Source organism: Branchiostoma lanceolatum, chromosome 19 (assembly GCF_035083965.1).
Source record: "Branchiostoma lanceolatum isolate klBraLanc5 chromosome 19, klBraLanc5.hap2, whole genome shotgun sequence".
NCBI lineage: Eukaryota > Metazoa > Chordata > Leptocardii > Amphioxiformes > Branchiostomatidae > Branchiostoma > Branchiostoma lanceolatum.
Genome location: NC_089740.1, coordinates 8,511,513 through 8,532,131, shown reverse-complemented (window position 1 = coordinate 8,532,131; position 20,619 = coordinate 8,511,513). Strand labels below are relative to the sequence as shown.

At 37.7% G+C, this 20,619-nt stretch overlaps 2 protein-coding genes across 6 annotated transcripts in view; one reads left to right on the top strand and one right to left on the bottom strand.

Moving 5' to 3' along the window:
* The window catches only part of LOC136425041 (centrosomal protein of 152 kDa-like), a 36,479-nt gene extending 15,988 nt beyond the window's left edge, over window positions 1-20,491 (bottom strand). Inside the window, exons 1-3 of one of the 5 annotated variants that reach the window (XM_066413788.1) lie at window positions 20,436-20,491; window positions 18,429-18,494; window positions 17,861-17,979 (exon numbers count right to left, since the gene is read on the bottom strand). In XM_066413788.1, coding sequence (XP_066269885.1) covers window positions 17,861-17,965 — 105 coding nt within the window. In that variant the 5' untranslated portion in view covers window positions 17,966-17,979; window positions 18,429-18,494; window positions 20,436-20,491. Of the gene's footprint in view, window positions 1-4,076; window positions 4,531-7,137; window positions 7,252-10,030; window positions 10,158-17,860; window positions 17,980-18,428; window positions 18,495-20,435 lie in introns of those variants that run through there. The other 4 variants (XM_066413782.1, XM_066413784.1, XM_066413781.1 and 1 more) reach the window with 4 other exon arrangements.
* LOC136425064 (venom protein 302-like) lies at window positions 1,075-2,841 on the top strand. The gene is made up of 4 exons (XM_066413826.1): window positions 1,075-1,155; window positions 1,335-1,406; window positions 2,031-2,145; window positions 2,329-2,841. Exons 2-4 carry the CDS (start codon window positions 1,357-1,359, stop codon window positions 2,527-2,529), a joined length of 366 nt encoding a protein of 121 aa, XP_066269923.1. The 5' UTR covers window positions 1,075-1,155; window positions 1,335-1,356; the 3' UTR covers window positions 2,530-2,841.
* Window positions 20,492-20,619: the final 128 nt, after the last annotated feature.

Genomic DNA, 20,619 nt, shown 5'->3' with positions numbered 1-20,619 from the left:
GGCTATTTCAACCTCAAATTTCATCATTACCATGTTTATTCAACCAGAAACAATCTTAATATAAACGCTTTGGTCCATTTTTATTGTGTTATTCGGTTATATGATGAAAAAATGCATTTGAAATAATTCAAGATGGCGGAACCAAGATGGCGGATTTCGCTACTGTAACTTGATATGAATATGATTTTTATGACGTCATTTTGACGTCGTTCCTGTTGCCATCTACAAATAACGTCTTTGGATATATTATGATTTATCATACATAATTTCTACTTAAGTTTTATCGTGTACCTTTGAATTATATGGAAATACGCAATTTGTTTGTTTGTCAATAAAGTCACATAAATGACGTCATAATACGTCGCGACGTCATTAATATTTACGTTCATTTGAAAAATTTGTTTTTTTCACGTTTCTATGATCATGATAACCCTTATCATACATGTTACTGGATGACAAGTATCAAAGAATAGGGAATATGAGTGCAGATTTTGCTGGGGTCAGTTTTGACCCCACTGGACCATGCGTAAACTTTCTAGAATATCTTAATCAACAATGAGCCAATCTCGGTAAAAACTTGTGAGAAGTTATAAGACATATATACAAACAAACTCATAGAAGGAATTTTGTTTTCGACTCGAAATGTCAAAATGTCACATCTTGATATACGCCTGGGGTCAGTTTTGACCCCATACGGTGGTTTGAGGGTTAAGAAAACGCCCTTCAACTTTCTGCTCTTGTTGCAGCAACACCACCGCTATTTTGCTTGCAGTGTGTGTGTTTGCTTGTAGTAGGCTATTAAAAGTATTATGAAAACATTTTTGTATATGGTGAAAACAAAGTTTAAGTTGTTAAACTCTGGCTGGTTCTTGATTAAAGGCTACATTGTATAGCTACATCATCCAATTTTGCTACACTACTTTATACCAACTTGAAGTTAGTATACAACCTTGCAGTTGGCTCACAATATCTTCTATCATATTAGAAAAAGCATAATCATGTTAATAGCATTATTTTCTTATATGCGCAATTTAAAAGATAACAATCGACTGTCTGTCAGGCAATCAATCAAAAACAGGATGTGAGACGATAGTAAGGTACAACTTTGCACCGGATCATCAGAACGACGAGAACTTCATTTGAGACGGACACAGTGTGAGTCCCATCCCCACAATCCAGCTTGACTACTAACAATTTTTGTGATCTTTTCTCAGTAATGTTATCAAATATGTATATTTAAATAATGTCAACTTCCTTTATGAAATATGAGTTTTTCAGTATGCATTATTGTTACTGTCATTTGCAGTAATTTGGAGTTATCTTGTTTCTTTCAGATTGAGTTGTTGACTTTCAACCATGGGGAAGATATCTATCATTTGTATCGTTCTGCTGTGCATGGTGAATGGGTGAGTCAAACAAACTCAAACTTCAGTTATGTCTCATCTTTGTTATACATGTACATTGTTTTGTATATCAATTATCTTAAGCATCAATTACATCATCTTGGTAGGATGTAAAGCTGGAGGAAGTTTTTCTTAGTGCCCATTTTAGACATAAAATATGTTAGAAAGTTGTTTTATACACGCTTTCCACCCGAAATACACACGTCAAGTTTTCTGGGAAAAGATTGGACTGTGTTTTTTCCGCGTAGGTGTGTTTGAGACTGGCACAATAAAGATCAGGCTACCATACTTATAAATAAAAATATCAGGGGTCCATCCTGATGTGAATGGATCAAACCTTACACAGCTTTACAGAACTGGTGTGCTGCTGTGGTTTACCTGTTAGGCCACAGCGAGTTATTGGCTGTGATGCCATGTTTTGTTGCTTCTGAATTCTTGTTACAACATCATTCTATAGTGTCTATTTCAAAAATCTAGCCTTGTTTTGTATAGTTTACCTATCTTGTTCTTTTTCCGCTCTATCTGCAGAGGATGTCATCCATAAAATTTACTTGCTGTGGTCTTATGCGAAACAAACAAACTGAAAGAATAAGAGAAATTAGACGCATGTTATTTGTTTTTAATCAGGCTGGCAGCCCTGTCCTGTATTCCATGTGAGGAGAGGGAGTGTGTGGACCCACGGCCCTGTAGGAGAAACGCCGTCGTCAAGGACGTGTGTGGCTGCTGTGACGTCTGTGCTAAGGTAGTTGTGTAGTAAAATCATCAGCAATCGCTCGTGAACTTGTTTAAGGTGGAGAGCAGGTTGTGTGCCTGGGACCCATGGACTATAGAGAAGATACTGTAAATGCAGAAATGTTTGCGGTGGTTTTATGTTCGCAGATAGAGCATCAATGTATTACAATAAACATTTTCATTTGATTCACAGGTGAAAGGGGAAGTCTGTGGCGGTCCTTGGGATATTCACGGCAAATGTGCCAAGGGACTGACCTGTGTGAAACCTGAGATCGAAGGATCAGGCGACGATTTTATCATCTCCGACTTTAATCAGTCTGGAACATGTGAAAAAGACAAAAAAGACAAAAAAGAGAAAGTAAAGAAGACAGGCAGAAGGCAATTTGGCGGTTAGTCCTAAATAATAATTCCTTGGAGCTCTGAAGTGCCTATATAGGCAATAATCTCAAATGTAGTTTAGTGTTCTGTGCACATATTTTTTTTTTCAAACTATTGGAAAGAAGGTGACACAATAAATAACAGTAGTTGAGTATCATTCCAGAGCCAATCTCCTTGGAGTAATAGAAATAGCTATCTAAAGCAAATATATCCTGTTCAGTCTTAAAGGCTGAAGAAATGTTAAATCACAGTTCTAACACAGTACATGACGGAGTGCAGAGGTACAGATATAAAATCATTAAAAATAAATTTGATTGGAAACATCTAACTGTGCCTCTTTCCAATTATTTCTCCTTGCCTGGTGATAGTGTGAGTGAGTGCCTGATACACGAGAAAAGAGGCTGTTAATTAATTAATTCTAAAGGTCTTTTTGGTAAACTGTAAGATATCAGATATATCTTTACCTTCCCAAATAAATGGAGTACACAATAACATTAATGGTAATAGTATTGTGTGACTAAAACTTAATTCAGGTTATGGATCTTTGAAACCAAATTTCATGCTTCATCTTTATGTAGATCATTCTTTTTCTACGTAGGTTTGAAAGGTTGATAAATTATGATTAAAAAATCTAAAATAAACTCAACTCTGTTTCAAATAGATTCAACCTTCAACCTGCTATGGTAGCCATTTGGCATCAACTTTGTATTTGTTATGGGGTCAGGCAGCAGGGAGAAGGTTAACAGTTAAGCATTTAGCTTGAAAAAGAATGAATCATAGATTAAATTGATCACTGTCTGTATTGTAAAAAAAGTGCACCTTTTAAGTCATTTCAGGGGTTGAAATCTATGGCTTGAGGTGGTATACAACATTTAAGCAAATATTTACAACACAAATCAGCTAGCCACTTGCAATAAAACTGAGTCACTTAGTCAAGTGTAAGTGCGCAAAACAAACAGATAATTTCCCCTCTTAAGAAACAGTAATTATGCCATAAACTATAATGCTTGCAAACCTGCCGGAAAAAGTTATTGACTCAAACCAGTAGCTACAGTGTTTAGGCACATTTATGAGTATGACCAAGTGAACTAACAGAAATGGAACCAACAAAGTGTAACATGATGCAATAATGCCATATCATACGTACATGTAGGTAATAAAACAACTGCAAACACTGTGAACAGATGCTGTAAAACAATTCAGACGTTTTTGACAAATATGAAATCAAATTATATATCAAAAAAGGAAAAATAAAGCAGTTCATTCCTTTCATACACCTCTTTAAAGTTGACTGGTGCAATTATCATACTTTCTTTATCAATAATTTGCAAAGAGCTCCCCAAAATGTCTGCATAAATACGGATAACACCCTACTCCCTTTCTATCCTTTTCATTAACACAGATTCATCTTTAAATGTGCTAATTTACAGATTACAGCCATTATTTCTACATCGAGCGACGCACAATCTTTCCCGCCAAACTCTCTGGGCTTATCGTGCCATTAACCCTAATACTACAGAGATTGTACACACGATAGAGAAGAAAAATAACCAACCGTCTTACCTCATCTTCCTGACAATACTCAAAAAGTCGAAGTGGAGGGAAATAAAGGGTTCTATTCCATCTTTAGCACTTCTCTTCTTCAGTTCACATAAAACACCTGTTACACAAGTAACTTCTCCTGATCAGCACAATGTGACTGACCCTTTATTTGCCCTGTACCATTTACAAATAACTGTCACCAATTCCGGGGGAACAATCACAAATTCCTACGTCTCGAAGCGCCGGAGGACAAACGACGTGACTCTCGTAGCAACGCTAGTGAAAGATTTTCCAACAATCGGGGTAAGATAGTCAAACAATTAGGAAATCAAATTCCAGTTAGCAGTTAACACGTCAGCTTGGCAACCGGTATGACGTTGTGGACATGGGAAGTTTTACAGACCAAAGCAAGAGTCATCCATCAACCTGTTCTAAAGGTAATTTGTTCAGCACAGAAAAGAGATATCAGTTTCAACTCAAGAACAAGATACTGCTTGAGTGTGTAACCACTTAGACAAAGTAAAAAATACATTACTCTATGCAGAAAGAGTTTGTATACAGAATTCTCATCATGTTTACTGCTACTTATTTGTAGCACAATTCACACTTACACAAGAATACAACTGACAATACATCAATTAATTTGGGCTGCACTGTTAGTGTATTCTCGTTTTTGGCTGCCGTTTCTTGCCATGACACTATCCCTTCTTACAGAAAAAGTCTGTTTACAGAATTCTTGTCATGTTCACTGCTACTTTCTACCACAAGACAGCCACTTGAAACTGTAGAACATCCCCTAAAAGATAACATTCATTTTTTAGATAAAACATGGTTGCTTGGCAACTTCTTTAAAACAGAGTTGGTAATTTGTAGAAGACAGGTAAAGAAGAACAAAAACACCTTGACAAATGATGTCCCAGACAAAAGGAACCAAAAAGCCTAAAGGAAAAATAGCACACACTGTTTGACGAAAAAAGAACTTGATAACAGCTTTGTACCACTTGGTAACCATTTGGACACCAGCCATACCAGGCTTCACAAATCTGGGCTCACCCAGGCACAGGATTGATCCCGAAGCTCCAGAGGAGGATTCAGCAGATCCAATCAGGATCAATCTCGAGCCTGGCTAAATCCAGGTTCCCAAAGCCTGGTACGAATGGTGTCTTTGAGACTACAGTAATCTCTAGGTGATGTACATGTAACCTAATGTCCAAGCAGATGTTGGGTGAAAAATCATAACGTTCTCTGATTACTCCTTCAGAGAGGTCCACTAGAGGCTGTGACCAAAGATTTAACATATCACTCAAGCATTGCCAATTTCAAAGATAAGAACCAAATTTCTTTAACGTTTTAAAGAGTGCTTTCTTATCTTTCAAATTACTTTTACATTTTGCATCATGTATGAAATCTAGGGTTACACAAATCCAATTTTGGTCACTGGACAGTAGTGGACGGTCCCTCAGCAATCCCCGTCTGATGGAAATGGGGCCTTACCAAACTTCGAAAAGAGGATCACTGGTCAGTGGCGTATGATACCAACAGGTCTGACTAGTCAAAGATAAACAACTACAGTGTAAGCATCACCATGGCAACCAAGATCAACAGAAAACCTTCCCCCTGACCAATAAAGGTATGACCATTGCCTACCCTGTTGAGACAAGGACAGTTTATTTGTCAGAAGTGGACGCTTGTTTACAGTTTACCCCTGCTAATCCTGCAAGAGTTTATTTGTTGGGAGGAACTGTTGACCACCCAAGCACCGCTTACAAAAACATGTAGCCCAACCAGAAGGGACGATATGTGTTTCTGTGACTAAAGATAATTGAATATAGCAACTCAACAGGACAATGCCTTATAAACTTTTAAAAGTTCAGTGTCTGCAAGATTTTACATGTATTTGTGGCGCAAAACTGTTGACCACTCAAGCACTGCTTACAAAAACTTAGGTTGTTCGAGAAGCTCTACATTTTCAATCACTAGACAAAACTTGTAAAAGTAACTAAATACAACAGCAGGATATAACACCTTTCAAATTGAAACTGAACAGAATCACAAGAGTTGCTATTTCTCTAATAATTGTAACTTGAAAAACAAATTTTTTGTGGTGTTTTATAGCCTAACTTTCACCTAACTTCTTTCAGCTTTTGGGGAACTTGATATCATATAAAGTTGCTGTTTCTTGACAAAAATACTTCAAAGCAATCATTCTTCACATATTGAAAAAACAGACTTATTTTCCTAATAGCATATATAAGAAAGACTGAACTCATAGGGTCTTGATTACAGAGCTAACAGTGCAGATGACGGATGACCTCCGGGTCAACATGAGGTGTCAACAACTGATGTTATCACACCTACAGGAAGCCTCACTAATCAATTACCTCTCATAAGACAGCAGCCAGGGTCTTCTGAAATTAGTTAATTAATTACCTCTCATAAATAACTCTGATAACAGCCAGGGCCTTCTGTAATTAGTTTAGGCATCAGATACTCAATGTGAATTTCATCAGAGATAAACAATTCAAGTTTTCTCAATTAGCTTTGTTTTCTCAATTTATAAAACCTAGTGCAGTAAGGCTGTATCTATCATAATCACCCAAAGCTAGTGTTTGTAGCTTTTATGAAAACAAAAGAAAACACTGTAAGCGTCAGCCTGTCCCACTTTAAGGTGTTAGAAAAACACTTGAACTGCAACAATTCAAACCTTTATGGCATACAAACACAGCTGACGGAATTTCATCACAAAAAGTCACCCAAAAAATCAGATAACCCTTTCTACAAGTTACAACATTAAGACCTAACAATATCAAAATACAGAATAGAAAATTTCTTTCCTCAAAGTTGTTTAATACATGCATTTACACACATTCTCAAAGAAAGGTTGTCTTACAATGTCAAACACTTTTGAACAGACTTTCCCAACTGTAGAAAATGGTCAAAAATAAGTTCAGCAAATAACATGTAGTCAATCTGTGCTATCCCCCAAGCTAGCCTTCAAGTTATACACCATATCACTGATCAGCAAAGCATTAGATAACAATACTCTTTGCAACTAAATAACAGTACAAGATAAACTCTATACCTCAAAAGTAGGATGGTCAGCAGCTACCAGGTCCAATCCTCTCTAGAATGAAAAACATCTCTCACTTCACACGTACGTGTCAACAAGGGATTTTTACCCTACAGCTACTTGATTAAATAGCTTGTTTAACTACCCCATTTCCTGTCAATAAGCCATGACCCCCCCATAGAGGGCAAACCTGCTGTCCAGGTAAGGACAACACAAGTTGTGCAGATGCTCAGGTAAACGGAAAGGTTACGCTATCAACTTTAGGTATCCCAATAACTTCTGTGACAGTTATTTCAAATTTGTGTTGTTGCACAAATAGCCAATACCCAAGGCCTCTTTTTAGGGATGTGGTTGCATTTCTTTCATTTCAATAACTGATATGTTGAAATAGCAAATAGCATACTATGTGTACATCAAGGATTTGCGTCAATGGTTGTATTCAAATTGGTAGGAAATGACAGCATAAAATTCTCCAGTGACACTGGTATGTATAGGTAAGGCAACATCAAGTAGTGAACACACTTCATCCTTTCATATGGACAATAGACGGTATATGTATGTTGGGTATGTACATATTTTGAATAGAATTACGTAATTCACTAAGTGAAGACTAACATCGCGTTATTTGGACTATCCTCAAACGAACGTCATTTCTCTTCTGTTTTCTCCAGATTTTAATTAAAATATCGTATTGGATTTGGAGGTGAGAAAGAGGACAACTTGTGTTAAAAACTTTTTAGAGACTCTGCATCCAAAAAATAGTGTTTACAATTCTTCGTAATAACACAATTTTATTACTCTGACTTACAGTACAGTGACTGAGAGCACATGTACATAATGTTTCAGTTAAACCTATGCAAGTGACCACGTCTGTACATGAGGAACACCTGGCCATTGTGACAACTTTTCAGTGGTCCCTAAAGATAATTTTTAGTATTGACACTTCCAAGCATCCAAATTTAAGACTCCCGTCTATAGTGACTACCTGTACACATACACTGGATTTTATTGGTGGACTTCTTGGGTAGGTTTGACTGGTATCACTCTTCATCACAAAACTGGCTACAATAAAGTTTACCAACACTAGTACAGCACCTTGTTTTCTTTTCCTTAACAGTCAGTCCTACATAACAATACAAACCCCTACACCGATCAACAGACCTCCCAACACCATGGTAAACCTAACCCCTTGCTTTCAGTAAACTCCCAATGCCTATGTACCGGTACGTCAGACCCAGACAAAGCCTCGTGTAAACCACCACTGCTGGCATTGACCCTGCCACTGATCCATAATGTGTTACAATGCCGCCACAAGACAAGAACATGGGAAAACGCTACGAGCAACTCGTCCATGAAATCTACGCAATATATCAATGTCAAGTCCAAAAACCTTAAACGTTTTCTTACTTTTTCTAAGAAGTGTTACAGTTTGTTTACACCTGTTGCAAAAATGGTTCGTCAACGCTTCTACTTTTCTCAAGTTTGACAACTTTTCAAGAGACTTAGACGAGAACAGTTACGGTATAGGTGGTAAAGGGAAATACTACTGACTGTAGCTATAACAATAGAGTTAATCCTCTACATAAAACGGAGTTATTTCTTTTGAGAGGAACATTGTTGATCAATCACCCCGATTGGATTAGTTGTGTCGTATGATTTCTATTTCTGAAAAGGCAGGGCTACTGCTACACAGCCCAAACACTGTGACAATCCCTTTCCTCAAAACCCAGTATATTCCCTTTCTAAAAATATTTGTGCAAGACTAAAAAAGGCACTACTTTGTTTGTCTGTGTCCTCAAAAATTTCAAAAATGCTGACAACACTTGAAAGAATCTTAACTCTTGTTAAACGATGACATGTAAGAGGTCTAAGACCAATCTTCAAAACTTAAAACTACTACAGCAGACTTCAAGTACCCATCATAGTTTATATCTTTCTCCATGTTTTGAAACGACCAAGTGCACACAGTAAAGAGAATGTCCAGAAATAATGTACCGTCAAAGAATTTTACCACCCATGTGCACAGTCAATTACCTGTAAAACAGGTGGCAGAAGACATCTGTTTGACAAGAGAGAAAACAACACTGACTTGCTTATACTATAAGTTATGAATAAATTCTAGAAAAGCACATTTTTAATTGCTTTTCAATGACAAAAAAAATCACCCATATTGCCATGGTGGTGTTCCAACCACATAATGCCCCAAAAATCAATTGAAACTGCAAAAGTTGAACCTGATTATAAGTAAAGGTTAAAGGCTCTTATCTAAAAATGCTGAAGGAACACAGACATACAAACTGATTCCTGCTTTACTGAAGACACCTTTTGCATTTACTTACTTTTGATAAAATCACAAAATGTTTTAAACTCAATTTGGCTTTCATTGCAAGTGTCCCACAAACTTACTTGTCTTAATCATACGGTCCTACAGCACAGCAACTCAACCCGGTGACAAGCACTAACATATGCATGGTGCTTACAACACATGAACAGTCATGCAAACCTACCTACACATTTATCTCAAGCAAGTAACACTAACAGTTACCATTATGATACTAATATCAAAATGGTGAAACGTTTTTAAAAAAGCTACTGTATCCAAAGATACAAGAAATATACATGTATAGTTTCCCTGAAAATAGAGAACTATAACTATTAACTACTTGCAAGTAATGCTTTTTACGCTAAACATTTTGGCCACACTTGTAAGGTTCGTGCAATAGTTGTCTCCTACAACAAAATAGGTCATCAAGTGGCACTGTGTCAAAAATAATTAGTTTCGCGTCGGTCTTCGTAACCCTTGGAGCACATCCTAAACTTGTACTACACGCGGATCACAATGGAAGCATAATGTGCCGACAATTCGGAAATAATGCCCGAACATGTCAGAAATCCTTAGACATACCTCCCGCTGAGGCCCCTTGGGTTGATCGTTCCCTGCTTCTGCACGTATTCGTGGAGTCGCGAACAGAAGAAAACGGTCAGTGTGCTTTAGAAACGCTCGACATCATGTTACACCGAGGCCTGAGTGGTGGGTTCTGCCCAACTGCACCTCAACTGTGACATGACATTCCAAAAAATGTGATATTTCTGTTGCTAGGGCAACGGTGCAAGCCGACCCAACCTGTTGTCCTACGGATTATTACATACACAGTTTGGGTTACTGTGAAAGCTGTAAAGGATATAAAGCAAAAGGCACGGTGTGTTCCAGTGAATGTCTTTTCAGGTGGTCTTGTGTTTCGTTGTTTACAATCGCCGCCCTCTCTGTTACAATTCATCCCCAAGATACCAGAACATGGAGATAAATTTAGGACTGTCCTTTATTTCACCTGCACAGAGGCCTATTGATAGTCTTTCTTCTTCAAACTAATCGGGGGCTGGCAAGGCTTTTAGGGAAATACCAAACATTAATCCGTTATGAATTGTAAGCTCTTTCTGATCCTTAGTTACATAAAAGTATACCATGTAATGCGCGGTGGAATCCACAGGTAGAACCACAGGTAACAATAGGTTGGCTTATCTGTTATCATATGAATGTTTGATTAGAAAGAATTTCAATTTGCAAGGGTAATTTGGCTCTGACATCCATTCTGGAACTTTACCCATAGCATGTTCAAAAGATTTTTTGGTACACTTAGTGGCGATCATGTCCATCTTCATGTTGATTCTGTCTACTCTCTCCCTCCCTCCCTCCCAAAAAAGGAACACCCTGGATAGGCTTTTTTCTTCAAACTAATCAGGGGCTGGCACGGCTTTTAGGGAAAAACCTTAATCCGCTATGAATGTATGAAAGATTCCCTGATCCTTAATTATATAAAAGTATCATGTAATGCGCTGTGGAATCCAGTAATAGAACCACAAGCAACAATAACACTCTTTCTTAAAAGTGATAGGTTGGTTTTATCATACGAATGCTAGATTAGAAAGCCTTTGACAGAGTGTTAGTTCACATGTAGTTTTAGATGGAAGAAGAATTTTAACAATGATAAAAGAATTTTAACAATGACAAAAGGCTTTAGGCCACATCAATTTATTTCCTTGCTTCTGAGACATTTCTAAGTAAAAGTTTAGCAACCACAGGTGAAGACGAAAACAAGGGGCTGGGAAAAAAATTGCATCACCCTATACCACTCTTTCAAACTGTGAACCAAGGTATAGACTTTGCTCTCAGTCTGTTTTCAAATTCATATTCTAATTTAGCATTTTCTTTTATGATTTGAGAAACCAACAAATCAAATTGGTGTGGCCTAAGTTCTTATCAAAACAAAATCTAGATGCTTTAATCGGTGTAAATCTTAAAAAGGTTGAATACATTTTTCATTCAAAAGTAGGGAATGCTTTTGATTAAAGGTACATGTAGCTGCATTTTTTATGCAGGTGCTCTTTAGTTTAAAATCAAACAATTATTTCGAAACATAATCATATACTGAAAATACACCATTCTCGTCCTTTGATCTCCCCATTTTATTGAGACTTAACTTCTTAAGCGCTAGCTACATTGTAGCTTCATTCTATTGTACCTAAAAGCAAACAGACACCAAACGAAACAACAACCATTCTTTTAAGAGCTGGGTGGGCTGTAACAATGAGACAACCCTTTTCTATCATTTTCACAAACACTGACAAAAAGCATTTCTTCTGAGATATAGTGTTCTTTTATCTATTGCCAGAACCATGCCTTCAAGCAGAAATGGTCGGCTTCCAATGACTTAAGCCCACTTGCATGCTAACCACAGCCTTAAAAAATGGACAGTTGTAAACTTGTATCAACATACCTTTTGTGAGAGAAAGACAACATGTCTATTTTAACACCTGTTATAGATTTACAGTACTAAAACCCTATAACATGAGCTTAAGCTTTTTTTTTCATAAGAAAGCGTTCATAAACATTACTTTGCATATACAGGCCCTGGGCTTAATCTAAACAGGAGAACAGGGGCTGCACCCCATGCATGGCCATGCACCCACTTACCCTGGGGAGCAGATTCTCTGACTGAGAGGCATAAAATTCTGATTGACCAGGGATGCGACTAGGTCACATTTGGCCACAGTCTTTAAAAGAGGCCTGTCTGACAGTAATTTTGCCTCTCAGGAAGACTTAGAATGCCCCATTTTAACTTAAAATTCTCTAAAAAAAACCCACTTCCACATCATCTCCCCGATTGGTGGCTCTGCTCAAGCCCAATGCACCCCTTGCAATTCTTTTTCCCAGAAAAAAAACTGTGTAATATGATAAATGATATTCTTAAAAAGTCTTAAATATTAAGGTAAATAAAACTTACTTCTTATTTATCTTGCATGCAAAATTCAGTTATACGGATTGGCAGCATACCTGAGTTGAGCGGAGCTCCTGTTCAAACTAATGACACAAAAAATCCTAGCGCGCTTTCAAAATGTTGGTTCTCTAATTGGACCAATCCAAGTATTTCCATGGGGAGTATTACTATTAGTATTACACTACAAAATCATCTGGATTTCAAAGTAGTTTCACTTATCAGTGGAATGAAAAAGTTCATCAACAATCTAACTTTGACCATAACAAATGCTAGAAGTATAATACAAATGTAGTATGGCCTTGGTAAAACAGTGCCACATTGCGCACTACAGCAACACCACTACATTTCTTTTGGGTAACCCCCAGTATTTTCTATCTATTGATGCAACCTTTAATCTACTAGGTTATCACTGTGAAGCATGGCTGTCCTGGAGTTCTTTTGTTATCGAATACTATAGATTCAGGCGACTACCTGCTGCGAGAACCTTTGGCACAAATACAAAGTTCCTGAAGATCATTATTAGCCTGGGTACCATCCTCCATTGCTACCACTGACACAATCTTTTCGCTTGCTCATCACCACGATAAAAAAAAATTAAGTCAGCAATGACAACGGAGGATGGAGAGCAAGCGAAAAGATTGAGCCAGAGGATGGTACCGAATCTACATGAATATGTTATTAAAAAACATTTAAGCTGTGACACAAAGTGTTAAAACTTTATTTTAAAAATGCCCCTTGTTTGCAACTTACACATATCAAGCATGCCTAAAAATTAGCAAAACTGCCTTTTTTTGTCACAACTGTTTCTAAATGCAGATCTGAACATGTTTTCCTACATAAAACTTTAATTTCAATAGGTAGCCGAATTATCTTCTATGGCATGGCTTAAAGTAACTAATTATTTATGCATATGGTTTCTGCTATAAATAAAGTGTATAAAACTTCTGCTTTAGCCTTTTAAACATCTTTGTTCAGAAGTAAAACGAAGAGTGTCTTTGAAATCTACAAGAACAAAGAAATGCTTGAATGCCACTTGCAATAGCTTACCACTGTGCACGTTTCTCTTTGTACTGTTAAAGCCAACTGAAACGCTTCATAGTGACGGTAAGAGGGTGTATTTCATGCATCTCAGAATGGATTTGACAAAGGATTTTCACATCTTTGCTAAGTAATAAAGAGTATATCCAACACTATCCTACCTATTCAGTAGGGTGAATCTGTTCATATCAACTTTCTTCCAACTCCCGTTACAAAACTCAGCTCGTACCAGGGTCTACCTAGTACCGATAGAGAAACAAAAATCAAACTGTCTTTGATAGGCCCTTTGAGACATTAGCATCTTCTTGGCAGCATTTCATGCATATCAGTATGGATCGAACATAGGATTTCTACATCTTTGTAACTAATAAAAGAGTAAATCCAACACGTGACTACTTATTCAGTGCAGTGAATCTATTGATATTAGATTTCTCTCAACTCAAGTTTCAAAAACTCCAGATTGTACCAGGTACCTATACAATGTATAGGTACCTGGTGCAAGCTACAGTTTTGTGTAACAAAACCACCTGTACACATGTACCTGGCAGCTACAGAAGAAAAAAGAAAAAAGGCCCTAACCGTTAACATATCATCAGCAACATTTTCACAAACATGTATGATAGCTGTCCATTTTCTTTTGGTCTATCCACATTACTTCTCCATTTGCTAATGCAGTCACACCGATATATAGACTACAGTAACTTGGAAAAAATTATCAAAGACGTAAACAGATGGTCAGTATAGGTCTTTTTGCTTGAGTAAGTGGGGGAAATAATCCAAGGGACCAACGAAAAGTGGCCACAGTGCAGAATACTGTAGAACAATTTGACTGTATAGAAAGGTATTTAACTGAACACAAGGACGAACACGGTTTAGTCTAGACAAAATGGAACTAAACAAACTAAAACTTTCTCAAAAGGTTTGTCATCATGGAAAAAAGGGAATCCTACAACCGATGACCTACTTCAATTCAAAGTAAACTTTTACCCATATGTGTGTGTCACAAATGCCACACTGTCTTATATTATCATTTTTAACCTTCTCCCTATTGTGCGCCTTTTTATGCACAAAAGCTTGTTTTGATTAAGGCAAGAGAATGCTAAAGAATGAATGCTATCTCACGCTACGTTAGGGTTTCTCTAAGTTGTAATATGCACAAACACAAAGACATACCTACCACTGGAGACATACTTTCTCTCCTGAGAATATCTAAAAGGCTTAAACCTCTCAGATAAAAACCGAGGCATCTAAAAGCATCCCCTTATCATTGACTACCATCAGTTCTAAGACTGTCTTTCTCTTTCACCCTTTTTTAGCACTTTCTATTCTTGATAAAGGAGTTTAGATACAGCATTGTCTGAGCCATCTTCTGTGTTTTCTTAGAATAGAACACTTTCTAAAGGATTGTTATCTTTCTGCATGTGGGGCCTATGCAGGTTTATGGACTTGTATTGTGCAACTGTAACCAGAAACTTCTTCAGAATTTTATCTTTCACTGCAGAGTACAGCTCTAGTGAATGAGCTGGCATTCTGAAAACAGCCCTGGAATCCTGACATTCCAACAAATTGCATGTTTTCTTATCCTTACCTTGATATGAATAGACACATGAATGTACATGTACATTTGAAATCTTTATGTCACAATTCCGGAAATAAGTATAACAAGTATGATAAGTTTTTGATAATAGAATCAACGTAAGAATCTCCTTTCAATGAAGTTTCAAACTGCAATTCTACATAAGATTACGACATAGTAAAACAATCCTTACTACTATATCAAATATATTGGAAATTCTTTATAGCAGTAATATTTGTTTGCAAGGTGAATTTTCTTTTCTTCAAGTTCAACACATGTATTGAATATTCCAATACAACCACATTCATTTCAACTTAAAATCATTATGTATAAATGTGTCACAAACATCCCAAAGACACCGTACCCAAATACACATGCACCATAGATTATCTTTCTGCCTACTGTCTAACTGAATTGGGTATCAAATGGCTACTTCAGTGTGCTAAAGGTTTTCCTGAACTATATATATGAAGCAAAGTGCAAAAAGTTCTTCTTAACAGGTGCTAACAAAACTTTTCACCCCACCTGAAGTAAGCAAGCACATCCTGAAGAATCCCCCAGGAAGCTATCGCAGTCTTTAGTATATCTCAAGACGTCCTCAGTGGCTGCCTTAACACAAAGGACACTGCGACAGGTAAAAGCTATCTGTCTATAACAGCGCTAATTTTAAGGGGTCACTTTTCTTCTTCAGCTGCCGTATCCTAGACAACGTTTACTTTAACCGAAGAGAATAAGCAGTTTCAAGCCTTGCTAGCTGCAGACAAACATGGAGTTTCTCCATGAATGGAGGTGAAAGGGGGGGTGGGATTAGTAAAGTAGTTTATTTACATACCCAATGTCTTATCTAAATCCAGGAGGACGCTGATGATTATCTTCTTCAGGCCAAAACAATGTAGTTCCCTGGTCACGTGTATCTACGTTTGTGCGTTCTCATAGATTTTTCTTCATCACAAATCAGTGGTGCACACTGGAAGATAAGTTCTTATCTAATTTCACTACAGCTGCTTTTCCACCAAATGAGTGTCCAAGAATCCTCCAAGTTTTACACCATCTTTCGTCTAAGGATGCCTTGATTGGCCAAGGATTGATTAAATCAAAGAGATTCACACTCAATTTCTTCATTTGAATGGAATAGAAAAGTTTCCACCGCAGACACCGACTAGAAAAAATCAAAATGGCTGACCTACTATAAATTATAATAATTATGTCCCTGAAATCCAATTACGTCATCCAACTCTCGCAAGCAGTTACGCAGGTGGCGAGATTGCGGCCTTGCTTTGATTCTAAAATGGCGCTAATCCTCATGATCAGGCAATGTTTTCATCATTTTCTGGTGCTACTTTGTCATTTTTGTGGTAGGATTTATTTCTTTGAGTGTTCATTTGTTTCATAATCATATGTAGGGCTAGTACTCAATACACATATCCAATTTCCAAGCAGATATAGAATGGCAAAATCGTAACATTTCTCAAGCTCTCAATGCCAAAGGCCTGCGAAACCAGGAGCTTGAAAAATGCTATAATTTTGCCTCTCTACATCTGCTTGGAGATTAACACAGTTGCAAGACAGCCAATCTACCAAAACAACAAAACTAAGCTTTACTCATTAAAACTTTCATTACCTCTTGTTCAGAAATTTTGATAACTTGAATATCTTTCCTAAATTGGTTTCAGATGATTTTTGTTTTTTCTACCTCCCTCACCTGATCCTTGGTCAGTGCCTTGCTGGGATCCTCACCAACTGTCCTAGTTGTTCATCTCTTAAGCTACACACTTTAAGCAGGGCAAAGACTACAAAATCCCCAAGCATTACTGCAAGACATCAGACAGTTCCTTTGTCACGATAACCCAGGAAAATGGTTTAATCCTTGGCAGTCCCCAATGTTGTGCCCTTGGGAAAGACACTTTACACCTACATGTATTTCCACACTTGGCTCAGTTGAAAATGAGTACCTAGCTTCGTTTAGGCCTAATAGGGAATGTCTTCTCGGATGGGACGTAAAGCCGGAGGTACCATGTTTGAGGAGTACCACACTTCAAGCATGTTTAAATAATCCCAGCACTTATCAAAAAGAGTAGGGGTCCGTCCCGGTGTGAGTGGTTCAAACCTTACAGTATGGACTAGGGAAGAGGTGACAGTCACCTGTTATGTCCATCCTTCCAAACAACTGTGGTGAATCTCAATAAATGAAATAAATAAATAAATCCTATGGACCATCAGGTCTACAGGTTAAACGGATATCAGACACTCTTTCGGACTTGTACTCAGTAACTTGAGAAATGGAGCGTGTACTGGTGTTAAGGCATCCTTGAAATCCTGGGGTGTGTAGCGTGCGTAGTCCTGCGGTTATTGACCTCGCCTTTGGACCAAGATGTCGGGAGTTCGGATCCCGGCTGAGGTCGCTCACCCGACATACACTCTACTGGAAAAGCCCACAGTCTGAGCAATGGTCAACTTTCCAGTCTACTTGTCGAAAAGAGCTAGGGAAACTTCCCCAATACAATAAACCTGTATATACAGTTATACTGTATATAATGTCTGTCTTACCTGTCACAACCAGGGGAAAAATAGCTCTCCTGTGAAATAAACTGTGGTTCAAGACCACTGTGATCACTTTTGGACTTGTTACCATCTATCTATCCACACTGTACATGCATGCCTTCATACAAACCAACTTTCAAAACCACTTTCACACAGACGACAAAACAGACAAATGAGGAATAAAGACATTTTGATAGCACAAGGTGGAAGTTGAAAGAAAGCAACCCGTTGGTCAGTTGAATGAACAAAGGTTGAGAGATGGAATTTGAAAAAGGCAGCCCATTGGCTGATTGTGACCCCTGACCTCTTTCTCCCTCTCCCTGTCCTCCTTCTCGAACTCTGCCTCAGCCTCGTCCTGAAGTGCCTGTCCATCAAAGTGGAGGCTGGTGCCGGGATTCAACATGGACATCTCTGCTCACGATCCTGTGGTAATACTAATAGATGAAAAGTTTATATCATGTTAACCGACAGACAACTATCTATTCTATTGCTATCTACTTTATCGTGACTGTACATTTGCTAAATGTTACATTAGCTGAATGAGTTAGCTAAGGATTAGACATTAAAAACTCTAGTGCTGGGATTTAACATGGACATCTTGGCTCATTGACCTGCCTGTAGTACACTGTGGTAATATCAGGACAAAGGGTGAAAACTAGATAACTATGGCAACTAAAAGACTAAAGATGTTCACAAAACTGTTCGCTATGATACGACTGTAGGCTAGAGTCTATTAAACAAACTTGTATAAAACAAAGTTAAGGAAAGCTCAGATTCACACAACTTTCTTCCAGTTTGTCCCTTAAACTCAGAACAACGTATCATCATCAACCATTCTTTGATACTACTTGTACCTAGTAACTAGTACCTACCAATATCTTTATCTGGAAAATTGATGCCTTTACTGCAGTTCATAGCAGAATGGGCAGGTGGAGCAACTGCAAGAACAAAACTTGTGGTTAGCGAACAAGTTTTCAGCAGACTGGCAAAATCATATCCAGATAATCCAGCACATATGTTGTCATTCCTCTATCGTTACAGATGCATGTTGTGACATAATTCATATCATTACTTTATAAATAAACCATCAACTCCATCAATCCATCAACTCCAACATTGTGCACTAGTCTGTACTTTTGTGGGTCAGCTTTATCAGTGAGAGCTTTGTATTCCACCAGCGAGAGCTGCCTTGGCTGACCCAGCAGGGCTTCATCTAAATCAGGAAAGAGGGGCGCTGCCCCCTCTTGTTTCAGCCCAGCGCCCCCTTGTCGAATTCAAATTTAAGCTTAATATCCAGATACAGCCTTCACTCAGCAATTGATCCTTCCATAAATACATAGAATTCTCTCCCTTGTCTATGTGTGCTCCCTCTTATTAAATTTTTATAGAAAAACCCCTGCCTGCCCAGTGTAATGAATTGTTTCATTCTCAATAAATACAAATCACAAATACAAATCTCTCCAAGTACAAACTTGTTTGATCATATGTGAACTGTATCAAACTCAGCAATATTCACCTTACGTAAAATTGTATAAAATAATGATTAATCTTGATTGTCATATCATGATCAATATCAATTCCTCACAGAAATATAAAAAATTATGTTTTTTCAGTATAACTATCTGTATAACTCTTTGGCTATACAAATAGTCCTGTAAGCACTTTTCAAAATCAAAACTTTCATGGGCATAATAAAGTAATCAGTAGCTTACTCAGATGGTTTAAATAACACATAAAAGTCATCGCAACAACTAAAGTTTAGTTAAAGAGACAGTTTTTCACAAACTTTGCCAAGAAAGTGTACAACAAGGCAGTACCTACCCCCTGGCGTGTGCAGCAATAGGGTCCTGATATCTGACACTTATGGCACAGTAATTAAACAATGGGTAAAAGAACAATGGCCACAATAGTGAAGCCATTGGACCAGTGAAATGGACCCGCCCCCTTATTGTTATATGCTTGAATGGCTAACCAAGTAAACAACTTTCAACTTTAATATAGCAGTTACCCTATTCTACTCTACTTAAACATTTGCAAAATGATGTTTCAAGCCACATTTCCCTACGATTTAGTATTTTCCTTCAGCATTTGACAAAAGTAGTTTGATAAATTGATTGTTGGTGTGTTTGTTGCATGTATGTTTTTTTTTGGGGGGGGGGGTACTATTGGCCCAAACATTACAAACTACTATACTTTATAAATTGATGTGTTATAACCACATTTTCACACGTAATGGATGTACATTCTCTTCAGCATTAGACTGTTTGTGTGTTTTGTTTTGTTTTGATTGATCGTTGATAATTGTTTTGTATTTGTGTGTTTTGGGGTACAGTTGGTTTAAACTTTCGCCAAAAAATATCATCAATCCAAAAGGATAACTAGGTATCAAAACAGGTTGGTACTTGAAGCCAATATTCACGATATCGCAGATGAATAACATATCGATAACCATAAGAGCCGCATGGTGTCGCTTTTGCACGACCAAGTTTGTTAGTAGGACCGTCATGGTTTGATAAACAAGTAAACAACTAGGCTAAAGAATCAGTTTTATGAACATCGTTATATCCTCCATATTCCTTACATAGGTAACATTTAGATCGTTACATGCAGAACCTATTAATGGAGCAAATTCAACAGAATCATTGTTGAAAAGAGACACCCAAACTAGCAAAAGCATTGTCAGGCCGTCTGGAAGAATTTGCCAAATATTCTTCGGCCATTTTCAAACGTTCCTACCTTAGTATGGGTACAAAGTTGGTCACATTTTGTCGGGAAGGCTGTCCGTTGCGTATAAACTTTCTTAATTTCTCCAACTTTGCTTTGATTTTGTAGCAAATCGTAGAATTCCGCTAGTTTACGAATAACCAGATTCAACTTACCCTCCCTCCATCTTGGACCCAAAGGCGGGAAGACGTAATCTGAAAATCTGCGATCCGATTGGATAAAACTAGTCACATGTTAAAATCAACCAATCGAAGACCGTCCAGTTCACTCTCGTATCCAGGGTATTCTTCACATTACCCTGAGAACGAGACCATTAGTAGGTCAAAGGTCAGTATCATT